Source organism: Oncorhynchus kisutch, linkage group LG10, assembly GCF_002021735.2.
Source record: "Oncorhynchus kisutch isolate 150728-3 linkage group LG10, Okis_V2, whole genome shotgun sequence".
In the NCBI taxonomy this organism is placed as follows: domain Eukaryota; kingdom Metazoa; phylum Chordata; class Actinopteri; order Salmoniformes; family Salmonidae; genus Oncorhynchus; species Oncorhynchus kisutch.
In genome coordinates, this window is record NC_034183.2 from 11,487,220 (window position 1) to 11,506,394 (window position 19,175).

Here is a 19,175-nt window from a genome sequence, read left to right on the forward strand (position 1 = left end):
ATGGCCACCCACCAAAACTCACAGACCAGGCAAGGAGGGCATTAATCAGAGAGGCAACAAAGAGACCAAAGATAACCCTGAAGGAGCTGCAAAGCTCCACAGCGGAGATTGGAGTATCTTAGAGTGGTAGAGTGATAGAGTGGCCAGAAAAAAGCCATTGCGTGAAGAAAGAAATAAGCAAACACGTTTGGTGTTCGCCAAAAGGCATGTGGGAGACTCCCCAAACATATGGAAGAAGGTATTCTGATCAGATGAGACAAAAATGTAGCTTTTTGGCCATCAAGGAAAACATTATGGTCTGGCGCAAACCCAACACCTCTCATCACCCCGAGAATCCATCCCCACAATGAAGCATGGTGAAGGCAGCATCATGCTGTGGGGATGTTTGTCATCGGCAGGGACTGGGAAACTGGTCAGAATTGAAGGTATGATGGATGGTGCTAAATACAGGGAAATTCTTGAGGGAAACCTGTTTCAGTCTTCCAGAGATTTGAGACTGGGACGGAGTTTCACCTTCCAGCAGGACAATGACCCTAAGTGTACTGCTAAAGAAACACTCAAGTAGTTTAAGGGGAACATTTACATGTCTTGGAATAGCCTAGTCAAAGCCCAGACCTCAAACCAATTGAGAATCTGTGGTATGATTTAAAGATTGCTTTACACCAGTGGAACCCATCCAACTTGAAGGAGTTGGAGCAGTTTTGACTTGAGGAATGGGCAAAAATCCCAGAGACTTACAGCTGTAATTGCTGCAAAAGGTGGGCCTACAAAGTATTGACTTTGGGGGGGTGAATAGTTATGCATGCTCAGGTTCAATTTTTTTGTCTTATTTCTTGTTTGTTTCACAATAAAAAATATTTTGCATCTTCAAAGTGGTAGGCATGTTGTGTAAATCAAATGATTCAAACCGCCCCAAAATGTATTTTAATTCCAGGTTATAAAGCAACAAAATAGGAAAAGTGCCATGGGGGGTGAATACTTTCGCAAGCCACTGTATAAAAACATCATGTTACTATAGGTTCATCCTCATCTTCTGCCTTTGTCTTGTGACTGTATTGTGCCTACAGGAGAGCATCCTGCAGAAGGTGGTGATGACTGCCTTCGCTGACAGAACAGTGGTTACCATAGCAGTAAGTATCTCTGTTGGAAGGTCCCCAGTCCTGTCTCACCGATATGAAAGCCTATACATCCTGACATGTACTGATTTCAGGTGACTCCTGGAGACTTATGATATATTGAGCGTCAGTAGCTCTTCTGCTATGACCTTAATGCAAATGGTGGCAAGGTTGTATCATAGAAATAGAATCTGAACTGGTAGCGCAGGAGGGCCCAACTATAGTCCTGGAGGGCCACCTGCTGGTTTGGGATTTTCTATTGGACTACATTCTGTGGGAGCAAACATGCTTTTTATGCACTTGGAAATTAGAATAACATGGTGGTTTCCCATGGGGAAGTGAGATGGAGAGAGGACCATAGGAGGACCATAGGAGACAGCTTACTCAGCTTACTCATTGGGGCTCCCGAGTGGCGCAGCGGTCTAAGGCACTGCATCTCAGTGCTTGATGTGTCACTATAGACACCCTGGTTTGATTCCAGGCTGTATCACAACCGGCCGTGATTGGGAGTCCCATAGGGGGGCACACAATTGGCCCAGCGTCGTCCGGGTTTGGCCGGTGTTGGCCGTCATTGTAAATAAGAATTTGTTCTTAATTTACTTGCCCAGTTAAATTAAGGTTACATTTAATACAAGGAAGGTAGCTAAGTAGGGTAGATCCCTGAAAGATCACTGAAATGTATCTGTAGTAGGTCTATGGTGGTCGTCCTGTGCATAGGATGTACAGTATATTTGTAATCTATGTAACCCCGAATGTCAAAAGACTGAAGTTGTTAAAAATGTTTCTCTCTAACCTAATGTTTCTTTCTCTCTGTACTTAGCATCGTGTCCACACCATCCTGAATGCAGACCTGGTGATAGTGATGAAGAGAGGGATCATTCTAGAATACGACAGACCCCAGGCACTGCTGGAGAAAGAGGACAGCGTCTTTGCAGCATTCGTCAAGGCGGACAAGTGACCGATGAGGAAGAGGGAGGAAATTCAAAGTGCATTTGAAGAGCTTATTTCCAAAACGCTATATCCACCAATTTTTAACGTTTGTGCTTTTTCATCAGAAATGTTTGCGTATGTGTATATTCATGTGTATGTAAAATATTACCATCTTAGATTTTTTATTCATAGATTTTAGATGTGTAAGAATATGTGTTTTTTCTAAATGCTATATATTCATTGTAATGTTGGAATGTAATGTTGGTATCCTGTATATTTGACTGTGATATGTGGTGGTCTCACCTAGATATCTTAAGATGAATGCACTTACTGTAAGTCGCTCTGGATAAGAGCATCTGCCAAATGTAAATGTTTTACATACAGATCTTATTACTGTATTGACTTTTTTATATTTATGTCACACATTTATAATTTGTACATTTCTTACATTTGACTGTGTAGGCAGATATATATATATATATACCTATACAGTGGGGCAATTAGTCAGCCACCAATTGTGCAAGTTCTCCCACTTAAAAAGGTGAGAGGCCTGTCATTTATCATAGGTACACTTCAACTATGACAGACAAAATGAGAAGAAAAAAAATCCAGAAATCACATTGTAGGATTTTTAATGAATTTATTTGCAAATTATGGTGGAAAACAAGTATTTGGTCAATAACAAAAGTTTCTCAATACTTTGTTATATACCCTTTGTTGGCAATGACAGAGGTCAAACATTTTCTGTAAGTCTTCACAAGGTTTTCACACACTGTTGCTGGTATTTTGGCCCATTCCTCCATGCAGATCTCCTCTAGAGCAGTGATGTTTTGGGGCTGTTGCTGGGCAACACGGACTTTCAACTCCCTCCAAAGATTTTCTATGGGGTTGAGATCTGGAGACTGGCTAGGCCACTCCAGGACCTTGAAATGCTTCTTACGAAGCCACTCCTTCGTTGCCCGGGCGGTGTGTTTGGGATCATTGTCATGCTGAAAGACCCAACCACGTTTCATCTTCAATGCCCTTGCTGATGGAAGGAGGTTTTCACTCAAAATCTCACGATACATGGCCCCATTCATTCTTTCCTTTACACGGATCAGTCGTCCTGGTCCCTTTGCAGAAAAACAGCCCCAAAGCATGATGTTTCCACCCCCATGCTTCACAGTAGGTATGGTGTTCTTTGGATGCAACTCAGTATTCTTTGTCCTCCAAACACGACGAGTTGAGTTTTTACCAAAAAGTTCTGTTTTGGTTTCATCTGACCATATGACATTCTCCCAATCTTCTTCTGGATCATCCAAATGCTCTCTAGCAAACTTCAGACGGGCCTGGACATGTACTGGCTTAAGCAGGGGGACACGTCTGGCACTGCAGGATTTGAGTCCCTGGCGGCGTAGTGTGTTACTGATGGTAGGCTTTGTTACTTTGGTCCCAGCTCTCTGCAGGTCATTCACTAGGTCCCCCCGTGTGGTTCTGGGATTTTTGCTCACCGTTCTTGTGATCATTTTGACCCCACGGGGTGAGATCTTGCGTGGAGCCCCAGATCGAAGGAGATTATCAGTCTTGTATGTCTTCCATTTCCTAATAATTGCTCCCACAGTTGATTTCTTCAAACCAAGCTGCTTAACTATTGCAGATTCAGTCTTCCCAGCCTGGTGCAGGTCTACAATTTTGTTTCTGGTGTCCTTTGACAGCACTTTGGTCTTTGCCATAGTGGAGTTTGGAGTGTGACTGTTTGAGGTTGTGGACAGGTGTCTTTTATACTGATAACAAGTTCAAACAGGTGCCATTAATACAGGTAATGAGTGGAGGACAGAGGAGCCTCTTAAAGAAGAAGTTACAGGTCTGCGAGAGCCAGAAATCTTGCTTGTTTGTAGGTGATCAAATACTTATTTTTCCACAATAATTTGCAAACAAATTCATTAAAAATGTGATTTCCTGGAGAGAAAAAAAAGTAGTAGTTGAAGTGTACCCATGATGAAAATTACAGGCCTCATCTTTTTAAGTGGGAGAACTTGCACAATTGGTGGCTGACTAAATACTTTTTTGCCCCACTGTATATAAGGAATGGCTAAAAAAAGACATTATTTGTCTCTCTGAAATGAAACCCTCAAGTCATAGATGTTAAACAAATACATGCCTGTCATTGAAAAACCCCATGACATGATTAGATTGGTGAGTGTTTTCACTATCTCTTTCAGAAGTTCTTTAATCAAGAAAAGCTCATTTATCAACATTTCTGAAAATGGATATATAGCAATTTAGAATGAAACTCTTTACTTGTACCATGGGCTGTATATTATTCTATTTTTGTACATAAAATGTTAATTCTATGTTAATAAAAAACAATCATTGCACAGCAGTGTTTTGCCTACAGTTTATTGACAGGAAGGTAGTTGTGTGTGACCTCACAATGTACAAAGCCAAGCAAGTCAGCTGTGGAAGGCTGGGTTAGAATGACACTTCAACTGACTCTGGGCTGTGATCTAGAAATAATCAATACTATCTAGCTGAAGCAGCTCCCAGACAGACATAAGTCCCAGGAACAGTGTGTCTTTTTGGAGTTTAGGGTGAGATTAGGGTTCATGTAAGTGTTGGACTTAAGGTTAAGGGCTGTGAAACATGTGACACCAGGGTATCACAGTGCCAGTGCCTGCAATGTGAAAGTGACTGCTGCAAGCAAGGTTTATATTGGACGTGTTTATGGGAATGCCAAGGTTAATATTAACATTTATGGAGTCCCCTGGTTTGTTATGGGGGCCCCAGCACCCATGGACATTCTGGAAATGTGAACCCAGTTCAGCATGGGTTTTGTGTATCGTGACTGAGAAAGTTACACAAGGGATGTTAGAAACAAAGATTTAGGACCTGAATCATAGCCTTGAAAAACAGCATGAGAGCGATTCAGATTCCATGTGTATGTAATGGGCCTTCTCCAGGGTTGCTGGACAATGGTCCACAAACACCAACACAGTCGTGAAGAGGCCACGACAACATCTCTTCCCCCTCAGGAGGCTGAAAAGATTTGGCATGGTCCCTCAGATCCTCAAAAAGTTCTACAGCTTCACCATTGAGAGCATCTTGACTGGCTGCATCACAGCTTGGTACTGCAACTGTTTGGCATCCGACCCCAAGGCGCTACAGAGTGTAGTGCATAGGATCCAGTACATCACTGGGGCCAAACTCCCTGCCATCCAGGACCTCTACACCAGGCGGTGTCAGAAGATGGCCCTAAAAAATTGTCAGACTCCAGCCACCCAAGTCATAGACTGTTCTCTCTGCTACCGCACGGCTAGCAGTACCGATGCACCAATTCTACAACCAACATGACCCTGAACAGCTTCTACCCCCAAGCCATAACTACAACATGGTTTAAATAGTTATCCAAATAGCTACGCTGACTATGTGCATTGACCCTTTTTGCACTAACTGTTTTGATTCATCACATATGCTGCTGTTAGTTTATCATACACTGCTGTTCCTGTATTATTTTGTCACGTTATTCCTAGTTACATGAACATATCTAGCTCGATTACCTGTCACGGTCGTCGGAAGAAGCGGACCAAAGCGCAGCGTGGTGTGAATGCATCATTTAATAGATGATAAAAAAACACACGAAGTAAACTGTACAAAAACAATAAACGACCGTGAAGACAATATAGACAATCACATAGACAATCACCCACAAACAAACAGTGAAACCAAGGCTACCTAAGTATGATTCTCAATCAGAGACAACTAATAACACCTGCCTCTGATTGAGAACCATACTAGGCCGAAACATAGAAATCCCCAAATCATAGAAAAACAAACATAGACTGCCCACCCCAACTCACGCCCTGACCATACTAAATAAATACAAAACAAAGGAAATAAAGGTCAGAACGTGACATTACCTCGTAACCCTGCACATCGACTCGATACTGGTACTCCTTGTATATAGCAAAGTTACTTGTATTATTACGTGTTTTACTTTATTATTTCTCTATTTGTTTTCCTCTCTGCATTGTTGGGAAGGGCCCTTAAGTATCTATTTCACTGTTAGTCTACACCTGTTGTTTACAACCCAGTTTCTACCCCCAAGCCATAAGGCTGCTACATAATTGTTTAAATAGTTAATGGGTGTCAGAAACACAACACCTGCCCAAGACATCACCGAGACATCACCGAGGCATCACCGAGGCATCACCGAGACATCACCGAGACATCACCGAGACTGAGACATCACTGAGACATCACTGAGACTGAGACATCACTGAGACTGAGACATCACTGAGACATCACTGAGACATCACCGAGACATCACCGAGACATCACCGAGGCATCACCGAGGCATCACCGAGACATCACCGAGACATCACCGAGACATCACCGAGGCATCACCGAGGCATCACCGAGACATCACCGAGACATCACCGAGACTGAGACATCACTGAGACATCACTGAGACATCACTGAGACATCACTGAGACTGAGACATCACTGAGACTGAGACATCACTGAGACATCACTGAGACATCACCGAGACATCACTGAGACATCACTGAGACATCACCGAGACATCACTGAGACATCACTGAGACATCACTGAGACATCACACTCTTTTCCCTACTTTAGCCCCTGTTTCTTGTTTTGTTTTAATCTCTGTTTTTTGTTTAGTATCTACTATTGTAAAGCACTTTGGGTCATTGAAAAATCGCTATATAAGTCCCATGTATTTGTATTATGTTCAGGTCTATTGTCAGAGATGCATGTAGTTTGATTGTGTGTTGTCTAATTATTTTCTTATTAATATATTATGTCATTCGTGTTTGGGAAGATTGTCTATAATTCAGAATGAATAAATAACCTTCCATATGTGAAAAGGTTCTAATTCAATCATTTGAGTTGAGACATTGATGAATGCCATCAGCATAGCCCAGACTTTCAGATGATGTTTCATATTAGGCTACTGATCAAGTACAGCTGAAAGAGGAACAGTTTCTTCTGCCTAATGCCTTCCCTGCTCAAGCTCTGGTTTCAGCCAGGTCACACCAAATGGTCCACAGGACGTCGGGAGATGTCTTCAGTACCGGCCACTAGGGGCAATGTGAGCCTCTATTACCATCTAGTAACATAATTGTCAATAATTGATTGGACTTATACAATGCTTTTTCTAGTCACCCAAAGCACTTTAAGGGGGAAGCTCATCTCATCCACCACCAATGTGTAGCACCCAATGTCTTGAGGCAGAATGCTCACCACACATCAGCTATCAGGTGGAGAGGTGAGGAGGGATATATACCTATTAGTAATGAGGGGGATGATTAGGTGGCCATGATGGAAATGGGGTCAGGTTGGGAATTTAGCCAGGACACCAGGGTTAACACCCCTACTCTTATGATAATTGCCATGGGATCTTTAGTGACCACAGAGAGTAAGAACACCTGTTTAACATTCCATCTGAAAGACAGCATCCTACACAGGGTGATGTCCCCATCACTACCCTGGGGCCTTGGGATATGATCTTAGGAATAGATCCCCCTTCTGGCCCTCCAACACCACTTCCAGCAGCATCTGATCCATGGCTTAAACCACCAGCTCTGGCTCCCAAGATTGCGTCTTTAATTCCAGTGCTAGGGACTTGTTTTTAGTTTTTCTGCCACTAACCTTAACCCTTACCTAACCAGTCAAAATTCATGACTAAATTTAACCGTCAAGTTGTTCTGTTTTAACCCTATCCCAAACCTTAACCCTTACCTTAAACAGTCGGATTGAATGACTAAACTGAACCATCGAAATACTGAAGACATTCTGTGAGATCTTGTTGCTAATTTAGCAGCACTGAGCTTCATCTAACCTGCCTGTCTCCCATAGAGATAGTTAGATGACACAACATTGTATCTGTTCCATTATGGCATCTGTGAGAGCATGGGCAGTGCCATTGAGACCATCTCCATTTTGAAGTGATCAATTATCTTCTTCTACTACTTCTATGAGTTGGTAAACAAACTGGAAGGGTGCATACTGCCACTGAGTGTGTTGTTTGAACAGGTATAAAGCCAAGGTTGGCGATTTATTGCCACTGCAGTTATACTTCATTGGCTGAACCCTCCTGGTGACCTGGATGGAATTATGTGATCCTTCCTTAACCAATAGGAAGTCCCACCCAGTTGACTACTTAAAAATGGCGAAAGTCCTCTAAAATGGGCTTTTGGGAAATGGAGTCCTCTATGTATCTCTATGCTCCCTCATCAGAACAATGGGGCCGGGGTAGTTGTATCACCTCTGGGTAAAACACTCGGGTTAGTAGACGATTACACCACTCCTGTTACGATATATCTACCTCGTTAAAGGTTGGCCTATACATGAGCGAATTCTGTTTTCATCGTGTGGATTGCGCGCCAGACCGGTGCGTCAACTGCGATGGAAATATCGAGTTGCAGTTCGTGACTGACAGCGGCAGCTGAATCTTCTCATGAGACCTGGGCGGCTATGGTGGTGTCCCTGCCTAACTGATGTGAGGAGCACACATACTTTTACAGACTAGATGACAGCATAACACTCTCTCCGGACAGCTGCTGTCATTCGGAAGAGTACTGTCACCGGCGGTTGACCTCGACTAGAAGACACAGTTGAGAAAAGGAATTCCTTAACCAATATATTTCATCAAGAGAAGACGTAGCCAATCTTCGTAATCCAAAGCAAGTGGTTAGGGGGTGACTAGTAGGCTATGGGAGCATTATGCTTTCCCGAAAAGGACTGATCCCGGACGACTACTTGCTTACCCGCTTGGCTGAGGATGTCCAGCAGCCTAAATTCAAGGCGTCAAAAGCGCGGAAGGCTCGTTTCGTCGCCAAAAACGGAACCTGTAATGTGGCCCACACGAACATTCGCGAACAGGGACGGTTCCTACAGGATGTTTTCACCACTTTAGTGGATCTAAAATGGCTTCACACGCTTATAATTTTCACTATGTCATTTCTGTGCAGCTGGCTGCTGTTTGCAATGGTTTGGTGGCTCATTGCCTTTGCGCACGGCGACCTGGATCAAAAGGGTGACGACTTTGTCCCGTGCGTGACGGACATCCACTCCTTCTCATCTGCGTTCCTTTTCTCCATAGAGGTACAGGTGACCATCGGGTTCGGGGGGCGCATGGTCACAGAGGAATGCTTGTCTGCCATAGTGGTCCTCATCATTCAGAACATCGTGGGTTTGCTGATTAACGCCATAATGCTGGGGTGTATCTTTATGAAGACGGCCCAGGCCAACCGGCGCGCCGAAACGCTGATCTTCAGCAAGCACGCCGTCATCTCCATCCGAAATAACAAACTGTGCTTTATGATCCGTTTAGGGGACCTGCGGAAGAGCATGATCATCAGTGCCACCGTGCGGATGCAGGTGGTAAGGCGCACCACCACTTCGGAGGGTGAGGTGGTCCCCCTGGACCAGATAGACATTCACATGGACAACCCCGTGGGGACCAACGGTATTTTCCTGGTGGTCCCTCTCATCATATGCCACGTTATTGACAAAGACAGCCCGCTCTACGAGCTATCGCCATTGGATTTACAAAATAATGATATCGAGGTGGTAGTGGTGCTGGAGGGGGTGGTGGAGACCACAGGGATAACAACCCAGGCCCGCACATCCTACCTGTCTGAGGAGATACTGTGGGGGCAGCGCTTTGTGCCCACTATATCCGAGGAGGAGGGCATGTATGCGGTGGACTATTCTAAATTCGGCAACACAGTTAGAGTAGCGACACCCAGCTGCAGTGCCAAGAAACTGGATGAGAAGGGAGGCATCGCCAGGTTTAAACTGCAAGAGCACGCGACCCCGCGGCCGTCGGTGAGAAGGCGGCGGCTCTCACTACGCATGAAGCAATACAGCACCATCAGCCCACTAGCCTAAATAGCCTACTTTTACAGGTATAAAGGAGTTGCCATTGCATTTTGTATATGAAAGTAATAGATTTGTATTACCTATTGAATTGTAATGGATAACTTTGTAATACTACAGAAATGAAATGTTTCTTATGTTCTAGCAGTGTTATTCTGTTCCATGACACCCACAGGGTGTGTTATTCTGTTCCATGACACCCACAGGGTGTGTTATTCTGTTCCATGGCACCCACAGGGTGTGTTATTCTGTTCCATGGCACCCACAGGGTGTGCAGGCCTTTTTCTTGCCCAGTCCTAACACCTGCTTCAACCAAGGACGTGATTAGCAGTAGCGTGTGTAACAGTATAACTTTAGGCCGTTTCACATCCGTTACACGTGCATCATGGGTAAAAATCACTGCGGAAGCCAGAATTTTTTTTTGATAACCTGCTAGTTCATATGCCTTGCGACCGTGATACCATGGAGAGTAATTGCAAGTTGCAAAGAAAACGAGCTGCCTCCACTATTCCAGCACCATTTCAACATCATCAAATCACCTCTGCTTAGTCTAATACAGTGACAACCAAAAACAATTTAGTCCAATCAACATAAGCTAAATATGTGGCTGGCCATGGTTCTGATTTGTGTGTGCGCGCAAGCAGGAAAAACGTTGGGTCAACCTACCTGTAGAGTAATTGACTACCGTAGTCGTAATATCCATAAAACCTAGCAGTCAATCAATGAAATGGTTCCAATCGTTTTTCCACCATTTTTCCCATTGTGGATTTTAGAAACTGAAAATAAGGGCTGTGCTTTGTGTAGGCTTACCCAGGAGTGACATTTTGATAACTGTAAATCTCTCTAGGACAAGGTGACTTGTATCAAAATATTTTCCTGTATTTACCCCACAAAAATAAAATACTAATTAGCTGATGTGTCTATCAGAAATAACTACAAATCCAATGAGACTGCTGAATCAAGGCAAAGAATCTCTGGATTAACTATGTTAGGTAAATGTAGTAATTAATAAATTGACAATTCTGTCAACTGTCTTGTGCAAGTTTTAAATTGACACAATACCTGTTAGTAAAACTGTCAGCCAGAGGTGACTTGCAGGGATTCTTGCTTGAGAAATGAATCTTTGCCAAGAAGCCATTTTTGTTTCTTTTTGACTATTTCACATGAAAATAATCACAGTAAGGTGCTTACTTGTTACGCCAAAATTTGAAATCGAGATAAAAATGTCTGCACTGGAACTTTAAATAGAATCATTAAATTAGCATTATTTAGAGCCCCCAGATAGACTTTTGTTGCATTTAAAGCTGCAATATGTAACTTTCACATATAAATATGAGTTATAGATCTGTCACTCATTGAAAGCAATTCTAAGAAGTGCAGTGCACCTTTAATGGGGCTCACACACACTCCCCCCTGTAATTCATACTCAGCGCTGGACCAGAAGAAAAACCTTCACAGCCTGTGGGTATAGTAAAGACCAGGATCAAAGAACACTATTTTGTAGCCCAATAGCTCTATTATAGACTGCAATGTGAATGCGACATTACCTGAAGCATTAGGTGATTTTAGGTGCCTGAATGTCTTGTTTTAGCAATCCCACAATATGCACGTATCAAATACATTCTTAATCAGGGTCTTAAATGAAAACATATGCACATGTATGACGGAATGCAGTTTGATAGATTTATAACATTATGCAAAGTTACGCAAGTACTGTATCCAGTTCGGAGGCAGAGGCCAGTGTGTGTGTACTGGTGCCCAACACTCCCACTGAAGAATGAGCCTCCTGCAGGCTTTCCATCTGGCACTGCATTAAAACCAGTAGAACTGACACTGTGGCCCTTGAGGACTTCAGCACTGCTGATCTACATAATGATGCTCTTGTATGGTAAAAATCACTATGGTTTTTGATAGTGTTTATGCAAAGCTCGACTTCGGCAATAAAGAGGAAATGCCTGTTGAAAAGCACTTGACATGTACTGTGTGTGTGTGTGTATATATATATATATGTAAGGATATGCAGAGGAGAGTTTCCTTGACATGTACTGTGTGTGTGTGTGTGTATATATGTAAGGATGATATGCAGAGGAGAGTTTCCGTGTCATATTTCTATGCATGTCACACATCATCATCAGGTTGACAGAAGACAACACGAGACCGAGCGGCATTTATGTATTTTATTCGATTATAATCAGCAGAGCTTAAAATATTAAATTGCTTTTAACTTAGTTAATAATTAAAATAGATAAAAATAAAAGCCAGAACTGAAGAACCCTGCAAACAAAACAAAATTAAAATAAATAAACAGAGAATAAACCCTCCTCCTCGATACAGAGACTGTCTGATTGATTCCTCTTTCCTCTCTCTGTACAGTGAAGATGAAGCAGACCATGCAGCTTTCTATATATGTGTAGGATAACATCTTTCATTAACTACTTTCCTCTTTGATCATTTAAAAACGGAAAATAAAACCCCAAAAGACAAGGGGCTGGGCTGGGGGGCTTCTTCAGCAATACAGAACAGTAAAGCAGACCACACCATACTTCTCCTTTCTCTCCTCCTTTCCTCCCCTCTTTCTGGGCCTGCAGACATTACCAATGTCCTTGTCCTTCTCCTGTGCTGCTAGAGAGGGCAGGGTGGCCAACGCTCCATCACACCGCAGCAAACAGCAGTTCCCTGGGGAAGAGGTCTCCACTCTGCACCAACCTTCCCTGTAACCATACATGGGCACCAGTCTGTCTTGTAATAGCGGGTCTGGTCATATTAAATAACTTACATAGAATTTTGATATCTTCTTATCTCCCTGTTTGCGTGGCAGTGCCACCCTATGTCTATACTGCCCCCTATGGGTGGCCTCTGGGACAGGGATGTTAAAGAGGGGTTCATCAGGTGAATACATGACTAAAGTAATACGAGAATGACAACTGTAATATTGAAGGGACAGAGTAGTTTTGTGAACAGAGAGCGAGCAAGGGTGGGAGAGAATAATAGCAGTGACTTGTGTTCTCTCTGGTCCTGAGTAGGAAGCGCTTTAATCATCTCCAGATTAACAACTCAAACAGTGATTGGCTAGTATTGTCCCACTAGGTAGTAACGTGGCTCCCTATAGACCCTCCCCCTTCAATCCTCCCACCACTAGGCAGGAGCGAAGAGCCAATACTCATTGTTGAGTCACCTTTTCGCCACACAATAACAACACTGTACAATAGTACGTTCAAGCAAAGCAGTCACCATCCTGAACTGTACTTTAGGCAGAGAACAGAGGGAGAGAAGGGCAAACAGAAACCGTCTCAAATGAGAAAAACAAATACAACTGAATAAAACTTTTCCAACAGAATAAAATAAAAGTAAAATAAAACCAAAATTAAAAAAAAAAACATTACATATTTGTTCCTAGTTTAAATTGCAGAGCAGATGGGAGGGATTTGCCCCCTGGAAGGAACAGGCTCACACCAATTCCTGTTGGTGTGGCAACACCCCCCCCCCCCCTCAAATAAACCTTCCTTCCGGCTGGTTGGTGTCAGTGAAATATCAGGTTAGTGGAAGGTCTCTAAGTCCTGCTGCTGGAGCCTGAGGTCTAGGAAGGGGACCAGGAACGTTTCCATCTCTTCTCTATCTTAATCTTCTACCGTCTTCTTCCCGGGGCTGCTTGTCACGGCACCCCCTGCTCATCTCTCCGTCACGTGGTTGTGTGAGGAGGGGGAGGGGGCCGAGTTAGGGGAGGAAGGGGCGGCGGGTGCTGGGGTGGGGGGCACCGGGGCGCAGAGGATTTCGGACAGGTCGTCCATGATACAGGTCTCCTTGGGGTCGACCAGGTTGAATTCCCTTACGAAAACAATGAAATGTGCGTACAGAGTGTTCAAGTGACCCTGCAGGTCCAGGGCCACTGTCTCCTTAAAATGAGCCCAGTAGAGGTGAGCCAGGACGTGGAAGAGGTACCGGCAAATCTTCTTTACCAAAGAGTCAAATGAGGTGGGGAACTCTTTGCCTGCATGGAGAAAGAGAGGAGAGAAAAGGGAGAACGAGCATGGATAAAAAATATTGGTCTTTTTTAGTTGGTTTGGCATTGCCAAGCTATTATCACAATGCCAAAACTGTTCCTAAAGTCCAAAAATCATTTAAGGACTTCTACTACTTGAGACATTAGAGGGCAGCAACGGCACAGTTCACAAAGTCCCAGCTTCAGTGTGACGTCAGAGGAGAAGAGGCTACAGTAGTGCCGACTGACCACAGCGAGGCTCTGCATGTCTGGAGTGGACCAGAGCTCAACTCACCATATTTCGTAGGGAAGTTTTCCTCTTCTGTGACCAGCTTCTGCACCAGACTCATGACGAAGTCGACGTACTGAGGGGCAGTGCATTTTGTCTTCTTCCCCCTCTCGTCATACCAGTAGTATATTCTGGACACAAACAGAAAGACAAAGTGGGTTATTTTTCTATGTCACTACTGCCTCATGTGTACATACACGCGCTTTGAAATGTACATCATCTCGGCTGTTATTCCTTCATCTAGTAGTTATTGCTGACAAGTCATCTGATATTTAACAGGAACAACCTGGTAGGTTCAATCACTACCTACATCTCATTATTAATCATCTCTGGTAAAAGGATGAGTACGAACTGAGGCAGCTTTCTTGCACGGCAAGGTGTGCTTTTACAGAAACTCAAAATGGCTGAATCATTCACTTCATAATGTTGAAAGATGGAAGACACTAGGCCTATGAGAGAGCTTGTGGTTAGAACACATATACTCCTACTTTAATCAACAAGCCCCTTTTGGAATCTGTGACAGAGCTGTCCCTTTTGGAATCTGTGACAGAGCTGTCCCTTTTGGAATCTGTGACAGAGCTGTCCCTTTTGGAATCTGTGACAGAGCTGTCCCTTTTGGAATCTGTGACAGAGCTGTCCCTTTTGGAATCTGTGACAGAGCTGTCCCTTTTGGAATCTGTGACAGAGCTGTCCCTTTTGGAATCTGTGACAGAGCTGTCCCTTTTGGAATCTGTGACAGAGCTGTCCCTTTTGGAATCTGTGACAGAGCTGTCCCTTTTGGAATCTGTGACAGAGCTGTCCCTTTTGGAATCTGTGACAGAGCTGTCCCTTTTGGAATCTGTGACAGAGCTGTCATGATTTAACAAGGAATGTAGCTTGTCTACAGCTTTAATGTATCCAATCACGTAGATACATTTTTATAGGCAGTAATTTCTGTAGGCCTAATGGAAGCTTGGGTGTGTAGAGGGAGAGGTCGGATGGAAATTAAGTGAGACATGTAACAGAGGGAAAATGTAGGGAGAAGAACTGAGACTTGGCTAGGTCCATTTTTTGTTGTAAGTCGCTAATACACATAACAAATGGAAAGAACACGTGTAGCAATGGTCGTTTTTGCGACAATTTCACCGGACTGTTCAGGCAGCTACAAAACAGATTCCAAATGCCTGAAGGCTACTGTATGACTGCGATATAACTTCATTGCCCCCTTGCGGTCATACCACGCAATAGGATTTCATGTGGCATTTTGTAAGAATGCTCTTATTGTTTGAACAGAAAACTGTACATTAAATATTAATATTAAATATTAATTATAATTAAATAATGTATCCATGTGTCACATATCCCAAGTGTGGATCTGCCAAACAGGCCTCCAGCCCAGCCCAGCCAACCACCTCCTAAAATAGACATGTTTGCATATTTTCATTCCAGTGGACTTAGCGAACCCCCTGTCCTGGCCCTTCCATTTCCTGATTGGGCCGAATTCCCTGCAGTCTCGGAGTAACACGACACTGATCCCCCAGTCGCACGGCCGCTCACTCTGACTGGTCAAACATTTCCGGAGAGGGGTGACCCAGTTAGATGGTGGTTGTAACTGAATGCCGCCCCTCAGGGCTAGCCACGGGGTATCATGAGTTAGCAAGGTCAAATGGCAAGTCAGTGAAGCCGCCAAACAAAACTAGCACGGCTAGCATGACACTGGCAACCAGGGAATACTGTACTATAGCTAGCAGCGGGATAGTGACGCTAGGCTGGGCATGAGAGCTAAAGGGGTCATAAATTACAGAACACATTACCACAGGCACCACGAGTCAAATAAGAGAACTCAGGGAAGGACCAGCAAGGTCAAAGCTAGCATGGCTAAAGCAAAAGGGAAACAGAGCTATCAGTAGGATAGCTATTAACTAATGAAGCTAGCAGGGTATGGTAGCTGACAGGCTGGCAAAACTAAAAGGGGTAACTGATCTAGCACAGGCACCAAATGAGGCCTTGGGCAGAGCTAGCAAGGTCTGTAGGATCTACCAAGGTCAAGCTAAAAGGATAATAGCTTGTAAACAACGGTCGGACGATCTCAAAGCTAGCTAGAACGCAGTAGAGGGAAAGGGTGGGTGGAGTGGTGAGCCTTTTTGGCTGAAAATACGTTGACATATGTATTTCAACCAATTGTGCTCACTGAGATGGTTGTGTTAGCACTAGCAGCGTGGTCTGAGATTACACATCCTGAATGTACAGCATCCACATAACTGAACCTGCAGGAGGGATTTACTGACCACAGGCCCAGAACCAACACCAGGACAGGGACTCCACACTGAGGACCTACTGACCACAGGCCCAGAACCAACACCAGGACAGGGACTCCACACTGAGGACCTACTGACCACAGGCCCAGAACCAACACCAGGACAGGGACTCCACACTGAGGACCTACTGACCACTCTATGCTGAGGAGATTACAGCACTAACACTCACTGGCTAACATACACACCCCCAGCTACCCCAAAACACAAACTGACACACCCCCAGCTACCTCAAAACACAAACTGACACACACCCAGCTACCCCAAAACAGACAAGCTTACAAAGACTGGTACAGCCCACCAAAAAAAACACACCCACCCATTCACCCACCCACAGAAAATGGGCTTAGGTAACTACCAAATGATCCTGTTCCCATAGCTCATGGAAAGTTCCCCCTAAAATAGCTTCACAATGCCTAGGGCAAAAGGGCATGGACCGTGACTGTGTGTCTCAGTTGTGAGATGGGTGCGTTCATGCCAGGCGGAGGAAGGAAAGGTCGGGGTGCTGTTACTGTGGTACACCATTAGCCTGACTGGCTGGCTACAGGACGCCACCGCCTAAACTCAGCAACAAAAAAAACTGTTTTTCCATGCTTGTTCAATGAACCATAAACAATTAATGAACATGCATCTGTGGAACGGTCGTTAAGACACTAACAGCTTACAGGCGGTAGGCAATTAAGGTCAAAGTTATGAAAACTTAGGACACTAAAGAGGCCTTTCTACTGACTCTGAAAAACACCAAAAGAAAGATGCCCAGGGTTCCTGCTCATCTGCATGAACATGTCTTAGGCATGCTGCAAGGAGGTATGAGGACTGCATATGTGGCCTAAGACAGCATTCCAGGGAGACAGTGGCAGACCACGTGTAACAACACCTGCACAGGATTGGTACATCCGAAGATCACACCTGCGGGACAGTTACAGGATGGCAACAACAACTACCCGAGTTACACCAGGAACACACAATCCCTCCAGCAGTGCTCAGACTGTCCGCAATAGGCTGAGAGAGGCTGGACTGAGGGCTTGTATGCCTGTTGTAAGGCCGGTCCTCACCAGACATCACCGGCAACAACGTCACCTATGGGCACAAACCCACCGTCGCTGGACCAGACAGGACTGGCAAAAAGTGCTCTTCACTGACGAGTCGCGTTATTGTCTCACCAGGGGTGATGGTCAGATGTGTGTTTATCGTCGAAGGAAGGAGCATTACACCGAGGCCTGTACTCTGGAGCGGGAGCGATTTGGAGGTGGAGGGTTCGTCATGGTCTGAGGCGGTGTGTCACAGCATCATCAGACTGAGTGTGTTGTCAATGCAGGCAATCTTAACGCTGTTCGTTACAGGGAAGACATCTTCCTCCCTCATGTGGTACTCTTCCTGCAGGCTCATCCTGACATGACCCCCCAGCATGACAATGCCACCAGCCATACTGCTCGTTCTGTGTGTGATTTCCTGCAAGACAGGAATGTCAATGTTCTGCCATGGCCAGCGAAGAGCCCGCATCTCAATCCCATTGAGCAGGTCTGGAACCTGTTGGATCGGAGGGTGAGGGCTAGGGCCATTCCCCCAGAAATGTCTGGGAACTTGCAGGTGCCTTAATGGAGGATTTGGGTAACATTTCAAGGCAAGAATGGGCAAATCTGGTGCAGTCCACGAGGAGGAGATGCACTGCAGTATTTAATGCAGCAGCTGGCCACACCAGATCCTGACTGTTACTTTTGATTTTGACCTCCTCTTTGTTCATGGATACATTATTCAATTTCTGTTAGTCACATGTCTGTAGAACTTGATCAGTTTATGTCTCAGTTTTTGAATCTTGTGTAAATATTTGTACGAAGCATAACATGTCAAATTTGCTGAAAATAAAACGCAGTTGACAGTGAGAGGACGTTTCTTTTCTTGCCCAGTTGATATTACAGCTACAACCCTCCTTGGAAACACTGGAGACATACGGACTCATGGGGTTTGGAAAGGTACTTCACTACAATAATTGCACACTTTGTACAGCCACATCTATTTATCTGTTTTCTACCATGTAGCCTATTATTGTGACCTAACAATATCCTTCACATTTTTTTTTTTAACCTTTATTTAACGAGGCAAGTCAGTTAAGAACAAATTCTTATTTACAATGACGGCCTGGGAACAGTGGGTTAACTGCCTGTTCAGGGGCAGAACGACAGATTTGCACCTTGTCAGCTCGGGGGTTTGAACTTGCAACCTTCCGGTTACTAGTCCAACGCTCTAACCACTAGGCTACGCTGCCGCCCCAGAACATCAACCTCTCCCAATCTTTATGGTGTGAGTCCCCACAGTAGCAGAGAAGGGGACAGCGGGTGTGGGTCCCCACAGTAGCAGAGAAGGGGACAGCGGGTGTGGGTCCCCACAGTAGCAGAGAAGGGGACAGCGGGTGTGGGTCCCCACAGTAGCAGAGAAGGGGACAGCGGGTGTGGGTCCCCACAGTAGCAGAGAAGGGGACAGCGGGTGTGGGTCCCCACAGTAGCAGAGAAGGGGACAGCGGGTGTGGGTCCCCACAGTAGCAGAGAAGGGGACAGCGGGTGTGGGTCCCCACAGTAGCAGAGAAGGGGACAGCGGGTGTGGGTCCCCACAGTAGCAGAGAAGGGGACAGCGGGTGTGGGTCCCCACAGTAGCAGAGAAGGGGACAGCGGGTGTGGGTCCCCACAGT

At 44.8% G+C, this 19,175-nt stretch overlaps 3 protein-coding genes across 8 annotated transcripts in view; 2 read left to right on the forward strand and 1 right to left on the reverse strand.

Annotated features, from left to right (window-relative positions):
• LOC109898452 (ATP-binding cassette sub-family C member 8) overlaps nucleotides 1-2,546 on the forward strand; it is a 138,915-nt gene extending 136,369 nt beyond the window's left edge. For both annotated transcript variants that reach the window (XM_031833100.1, XM_031833101.1), the window contains exons 38-39: nucleotides 1,068-1,130; nucleotides 1,936-2,546. In XM_031833100.1, the coding sequence (XP_031688960.1) occupies nucleotides 1,068-1,130; nucleotides 1,936-2,073 (201 nt within the window). In that variant the 3' untranslated portion in view covers nucleotides 2,074-2,546. The remainder of the gene's footprint in view (nucleotides 1-1,067; nucleotides 1,131-1,935) is intronic.
• Nucleotides 2,547-8,251: 5,705 nt separating this feature from the next.
• Nucleotides 8,252-11,906, forward strand: LOC109897755 (ATP-sensitive inward rectifier potassium channel 11-like). Its single transcript, XM_020492298.2, has one exon. It carries the CDS (start codon nucleotides 8,770-8,772, stop codon nucleotides 9,937-9,939), a length of 1,170 nt encoding a protein of 389 aa, XP_020347887.1. The 5' UTR covers nucleotides 8,252-8,769; the 3' UTR covers nucleotides 9,940-11,906.
• Nucleotides 11,907-12,090: 184 nt separating this feature from the next.
• Nucleotides 12,091-19,175, reverse strand: part of LOC109897756 (MOB kinase activator 2-like) — a 99,896-nt gene continuing 92,811 nt past the window's right edge. For all 5 annotated transcript variants that reach the window (XM_020492303.2, XM_020492301.2, XM_020492302.2 and 2 more), the window contains exons 4-5: nucleotides 14,202-14,326; nucleotides 12,091-13,915 (exon numbers count right to left, since the gene is read on the reverse strand). In XM_020492303.2, the coding sequence (XP_020347892.1) occupies nucleotides 13,596-13,915; nucleotides 14,202-14,326 (445 nt within the window). In that variant the 3' untranslated portion in view covers nucleotides 12,091-13,595. The remainder of the gene's footprint in view (nucleotides 13,916-14,201; nucleotides 14,327-19,175) is intronic.

What these genes read in the sequence shown, in the direction of transcription:
- LOC109897755 (XM_020492298.2), top strand. Translation starts at nt 8,770, where the DNA reads ATGCTTTCCCGAAAAGGACTGATCCCGGACGACTACTTGCTTACCCGC.